The sequence below is a fragment of the Fukomys damarensis genome, unplaced genomic scaffold, assembly GCF_012274545.1.
Source record: "Fukomys damarensis isolate Sample0158 unplaced genomic scaffold, DMR_v1.0_HiC HiC_scaffold_19, whole genome shotgun sequence".
Classification (NCBI taxonomy): domain Eukaryota; kingdom Metazoa; phylum Chordata; class Mammalia; order Rodentia; family Bathyergidae; genus Fukomys; species Fukomys damarensis.
This window is the reverse complement of record NW_022900931.1, coordinates 188,975-195,114: the sequence shown is the minus strand read 5'-3', so window position 1 is coordinate 195,114 and position 6,140 is coordinate 188,975. Positions and strand designations below refer to the sequence as shown.

Below are 6,140 nucleotides of genomic sequence, written 5' to 3'. Positions count from 1 at the left end.
GCTGGTGGACATGGAGACGCTGTGTGCACCACCGCCGCCTGCGCCTGCCGCCCCCCGGCCAGGCCCCGCACAGCCTGGGCCATGCCTGTTCCTCAGCAACCCCACACGTGACACCATCACGCCGCTATGGGCCTCATCTGGCCACCCTGCGCGTCCTGGACGCGCCTGCTCGGCCGCCTGCTCAGAGGAGGAGGATGAGGAGGAGGAGGAGGAGGAGGAGGACGAAGATGAGGCCGAGGACAGTGTGGGGCCCCCTGGGGGGCGGGCCCCAGGCTCCACTGCACCGCTGGATGCATCGTTGGTGTATGATGCGGTCAAGTACACGCTGGTGGTGGATGAGCACACGCAGCTGGAGCTAGTGAGCCTGCGCCGCTGTGCTGGCCTGGGTGAGGACAGCGAGGAGGACAGCACAGGGGAGGCCAGCGAGGAGGAGGCCAGTGCCACACTGCTAAGCAGTGAGCAGGGCCCAGCAGACGCCTCTCCTGACAGCCCTGACCTCACCTTCTCCAAGAAGTTTCTCAACGTGTTTGTCAACAGCACCTCTCGATCCTCCAGTAAGTTTGAGGTGGGGACAAAAGGGAGCCCCAGGTCCCACGTGGCCCCCGAAGTGCATGGTGTCCTGACAATGTGGGGTGGTCGGGGCTCGCACGACCCTCTGTCCAGGAACTTGGTGGCTGCAGCTCTCGGCCAGGCCTTCAAGCACTTTCCTCCCCTCCCCCACCCGCTGCACCCACACCTGAGTCCCTGCCGCCCCCCATCTCTGTCTCTCAGGCACAGAGTCCTTCGGTCTCTTTTCCTGTCTGGTCAACGGGGAGGAGAAGGAGCAGACCCACCGGGCTGTCTTCAGGTACAGCTGCCTGAGTGGTACCAGAGTCCATCCTCAGACACTGCAGGACACTGCTAGACAGGACCCACACAGGCCTGCCCCAGCCTCCTAACCTCCCCTCTGATGTCAGGTTCATCCCTCGACATCCAGACGAGCTGGAGCTGGACGTGGATGACCCGGTGCTGGTGGAAGCTGAAGAGGATGACTTCTGGTTCCGTGGCTTCAACATGCGCACTGGGGAGCGCGGCGTATTCCCAGCCTTCTATGCCCATGCAGTGCCTGGCCCTGCCAAGGATCTGCTAGGTGAGGCCCCATCCCCAAAGGGCAGCTTGTCATTCCAGATGCTTCCTCCATCCCCTCCTGACCTGGGCCTGTGTGACCCCCAGGGAGCAAGCGGAGTCCTTGCTGGGTGGAGCAGTTCGATGTGCAGTTCCTGGGCTCTGTGGAGGTGCCCTGCCACCAGGGCAATGGCATCTTGTGTGCAGCCATGCAGAAGGTCAGTGTGGAGGTGGCGTGGGCACAGGTGAAAGGCTGTCACAGCTCGTGGTGGTTCTAAAGACCACCGCCTCCTCCAGCAAGGGGATAGGATGGCTTGGGATAAGTGTGCCTCTCTGAGCAGGCCCTGAGCACACAGACCTGGGATAGAGTGCAGCCGCTGTCCCTGTCACCTCCAGTCTCTGGGCCAGTTTAGTGGGGACTTCACCTTTGTGCCAGCCCCTCTTCCCCTTCATCCACTTTCTCCTGTCTGAACATCCAGACCAACTCTCATGGCTCTCTCCCTGGGAGCCATTCATTCACATGACAGATACTCAGCAGTGCCTGCCCGTTTGCCAGTCCTGGGGATGGTTCTGGGGGCCAGCAGGAAGCAAGATGGACCGCCACTACAGCCATGAGGTCACAGTGAGCAGGCAGTGAGGAGCTGGGGGCTTGGTGGGTTCCTGTCACCTGAGCCAAGAGGAGAAGCTGGTGGAGAAACAAGGGAAAAGTCCTCAGGGTGCAGAGTGAAACCCAAGTGGCCAAGGCCACTTCTCATCTTCCAGTATCATGCCTCACAGTCTTTGGTGCCAAGTCTTCAGGCTCTGAAAAGACCAGACAGCTCCTGAGGGCAGTGAGAGGCCCTTGTAGGCTCCAAGAACCTTTCTCCCCCTCAACTTCTTCCTCAGATCGCCACTGCCCGGAAACTGACTGTCCACCTGCGTCCTCCTGCCTCCTGTGACCTTGAGATCTCTCTTCGGGGTGTCAAGCTGAGTCTGAGTGGAGGAGGGCCGGAGGTGGGAGCCTGGGGACTGGGGACCGGGGGAGGCTGAGGCGTGGGGTGAGGCACGGGGGTGGCCTTGAGCGGCCCTGGCCTTCCCTGTCTCACCTGGTTGTCCCTGCCCTTCTCTGCTCAGTTCCAGCGCTGCAGCCACTTCTTCCAGATGAAGAACATCTCCTTCTGCGGCTGTCACCCCCGAAACAGCTGGTGAGAGCCTACCCTTCCCCGGGGTCCCCACAAACCCCAGGGCCTCGTGTTACAGTCCCCCCACCAGCTTGTGCACCTGTTCGGACCTGAGCTCTTGGACCATAGTGGGGACACGGATGCACAGATATGTAGACGTGGAAGGGCTGGCAGCATCAGTGGGTGGTCGGGGAGACATCTAGGTGGGCCCTGGTAGGGTGACCTGTGGAGGAGCTGAGTTCTCCAGAACTGGGGAAGGCAGAGCTTAGAAGGTGGATGGGAGATGGTTGGGGGACTAGATCATCTTGTTTGGGACAAGCTGGACCAAGGCTGTGGGGATATGCTGGTGAGGACCCCAGGCTCTGTGACCAGGTACACGGGGAGCAGCCGAGGTGTTAAGAAATAGCACTGTTTTGGTTGGAGACATAAGCCCTTTTGACTATTTGGGGAGCTTATTATATTTCATCCTATTGGTGACGGCACCACAGAGGGTCCTCATGGAGGGTAGCCTGGGCAGGCTGACCAGCTGACTCCGGCTGTTGTGCAGTGTGGATTGACCAGGTACAGCTAAGGAGATGGGAGTGAGGGTGCCATTCGCCTGGGTAACGGGCAGCAGTGACCCGTACAGAGGAAGGCGATGAAGAGAGCAGTTGGACATGGGGAGGCTGGAGGGGCCGTTGATCATGCTTCTGGGTCTCCGGCTGTTGTGCAGTGTGGATTGACCAGGTACAGCTAAGGAGATGGGAGTGAGGGTGCCATTCGCCTGGGTAACGGGCAGCAGTGACCCGTACAGAGGAAGGCGATGAAGAGAGCAGTTGGACATGGGGAGGCTGGAGTGGCCGTTGATCACATGCTTCTGGAGATGAGGAGGGATACCCGGCAGGAGATACAACGGGCAGGCGGGAGAGGAGAGAAGGGGAGGAAAAGCTGCTGGGGTGGAGCGGGGGAGGGTGCGTGTGTGCATGTGTGCACCTGCGTGTGCAGCTTCCTCCCCAGGCGCAGACCCTACCCGGCAGACCCGGATATCCCACATGAAGGAGAGCGGAGGCAGAACCCAAAACAGTACTGAGCACAGGCTCTGGGGCAGGAGGAAGGGGCCGGAGGAAGAGGTGCTCAGCCAGGGAAGTGGGTGAAACAGGTGTGAGGTGTTGTGGTCCCTTGGAAGCTGTGACGAGAACTGGGGACTGTTTGCTGGCTGGAAGACGGCCTGTCACTCTCTGACCTTGCTGAGGAGGGAGACAGTTTGCTGGGACGTTCTGTCCATGTGTTCCTCAGAGGTGTGCGCACAGGGCTCAGATCAAACACAGTGCACCCTGGGGCCACTGTCAGGAGACAAAAAAAAGCCACCTGCTTCTCCTCAGAGGAGACTGTGGTGCCTCAGGTTTAGTTAGACCTGCAGGTTGGACCCTGCCCAGCTGCAATTCCAGGAGGGAAAAAGGTGGCCATGCAAGTGATGTTGCCCCAGTGTGGGGTGGGTAGGCAAGCTGAGCAGCACTGTCCACTCAGACCTTCCTGGCATCTGTGGCTTTAGATCCTCTTCCACAAGGAACACTAAGGAAGCAGACGCGTACGTAACTTGCTCCACTGTGAAGTTGATGTAGCTCAGGAAAGTGCTAGGCACTCTGGGTTTGGATGAAGCAGGGATATGCAGTGTTAAGATCACAGACTGCCCGGTGCACTTCCCACGCTACCACAGACCAGCTGTGTGTCTTTGGTCAAGAGACTGACCTCCCTGTGCTTAGCTGTCTGTCTGTAAGGACCCAGAGAGGCCAATGTGAGTTAATACTAGGGAGCACTTGGGATGATGCCTGCATAACAGTGTGCAGCATCTGGGGTTAGCAGTTATAAGTACCCGAGACTGGTCTTGTGATTTGTTTGTGGGCAGCAGACCACAGTGTCCTGGCGGTGATACTGTTGTGTACTTCCTATCTGGTGGGGCCACAAAACCCCACAGCTCTGAGAAAGTAGATCATATTGGCCACAGTTCTGGATGGGGTCTGGAGTCCTGCACTGCAGAACTGGCCACCCCTCCTGCTGCACAACGGTACACATTAGTGTTTGGGAAGAAGAGAGCAGGCAGATTTGGAAAGGCACAGTGACCAGAGCTGCTGGGGCAATAGAGACACTGCAGCCGTGGGAATGAGGAACGGGGAGATGAGCTGCAAATGTTTGCGGGATTACAGGAGAGGGGCAGCCATGTAGGAGGCCCGGGCCAGGCAGAGCCAGATCTTAATCGCAGGACAGCATGGAGGTGCCCTGGCTGTCTGGGAATTTGAGCACTGGCTCTTCCTGGTTGCCTGGCACCGTGCCTCACCTAGGACCCAAATAAAGCACCTTCAGATCATGCACTCCTGTCCTCTCCCCAAGCCTCTTGTCCCCGCGTCTCGTCTCCAGATCTTTTAGGGAGTCAGTGTTCTGATGCCCCTCAACCCGCCTTCCCCACAGCTACTTTGGCTTCATTACCAAACACCCTCTGCTGAGCCGCTTCGCCTGTCACGTCTTTGTGTCTCAGGAGTCCATGAGGCCAGTGGCGCAGAGCGTGGGGTGAGCGATGCCTGTGGAGGTGGGAAGGGAGCTTGGGGGAGGGTTTGGGGGGGTCTCAGAGAGCACAGCAGTGTGCACAGGAACGATGGGCTGGTGGGCAGGGTTGGATGGCGGACTGAGGCGAGCACCTCTTCCACAGCCGTGCCTTCCTGGAGTACTACCAGGAGCACCTGGCGTACGCCTGCCCCACAGAGGACATCTACCTGGAGTAGCCACCTGCACCCTCAGCTCCCACCGCACCGCTCCAGGGCAGCTGCAGCTGGGGTGTCTCGAAGCCACCATGGCTTTGGCAAAGACTGGATGGGGCATGTGGGGCCCCACATCTGTGGGCGTCTTCGGGCTGAGAACTCTTATCCTCCATCCCCAGGGCATGGCTGTAGGGGCCACAGGGGGTGGTGGGGCCCCTGGTACCTGCCGCTTTTCAATGCATTCTTTCTTCTGTCCTCAGTCCTGACCCTCACTTGCCCTCTCCTCCCTCTGTCTTTGCCCCTTTCTGTGCCTGCCGACCTTGCCCTTTGCTCTCTAGTTTGGGGTCAGAACGGGGGTGGGGGTGTGGAGAAAGGTGAGGCTCAAGGTGACCGGTGATGCAAGCTCCCCAGAGACCCCCTTCCACCCTTGCCCTGTAATTTATAAAGGAATTTTAATTTTTATAGTGAATCTCGAGGGACCATCCTATCCTTGACCACAGGGACAGAGAGGGACCCATCCTACAGGGAGCTGGGGGAAGCAGGGAGCAGTTCCTGAGGGAGCCTTGGTGCGATCAGGAGTGGTTCTTGATGCCCACCGAGGCCCCCATGCTGCTAGGAGGAGGGGGCCCTGCCAGGCGCCGCCCCAGTCATCTGCTTTGCCGCTACACCCCCACAGTCCAGGAAACTCTGCCCATGTGGGCACGCTGTGTACATGGGCCCTGCCCGTGGCCTCAATAAACTCTGCTTGGTGTGAGCCTGGCTGTTTCTAGGAAGTACCACCCGTGTCAGAAGAGATGGAGACCCTGGGGCTGTGGGAATGGAGAGAACCCCTCAGAACTTCCAGAACTCGTGCTGGGAGGGAGTGGTGGGTGAGGCCTCCTCAGGTCTGGAGGCCCTCGGAGGTCCCCACTTACACTTTCTTGGCGTGGAGGAAACCAAGGCCAGAGAGAAGGCACTGGCTACAGCATCGAGTCCTTCCCATGTGATGGTTGGAGAATGGCATGGACTCTTTGAAAAACAATGTACAGTATTTAGATCTTAAAATTGAGATTTAGAAAGCTCTGCACAGGGCCAGGGATTTAGCTCAGTGGTTCCGGCGCCTGCCTTGCAAGCGCAAGGGCCTGAGTTCGATCCCTCCCTGGTA

At 58.9% G+C, this 6,140-nt stretch overlaps 1 protein-coding gene across 1 annotated transcript in view; it reads left to right on the top strand.

Annotated features, from left to right (window-relative positions):
* Mapk8ip2 (mitogen-activated protein kinase 8 interacting protein 2) overlaps positions 1–5,276 on the top strand; it is an 8,560-nt gene extending 3,284 nt beyond the window's left edge. Inside the window, exons 6-13 of the mRNA XM_010634482.2 lie at positions 1–554; positions 772–847; positions 957–1,129; positions 1,213–1,322; positions 1,990–2,097; positions 2,218–2,288; positions 4,710–4,808; positions 4,948–5,276. Of these exons, the coding sequence (XP_010632784.1) occupies positions 1–554; positions 772–847; positions 957–1,129; positions 1,213–1,322; positions 1,990–2,097; positions 2,218–2,288; positions 4,710–4,808; positions 4,948–5,020 (1,264 nt within the window). The 3' untranslated portion in view covers positions 5,021–5,276. The remainder of the gene's footprint in view (positions 555–771; positions 848–956; positions 1,130–1,212; positions 1,323–1,989; positions 2,098–2,217; positions 2,289–4,709; positions 4,809–4,947) is intronic.
* Positions 5,277–6,140: the final 864 nt, after the last annotated feature.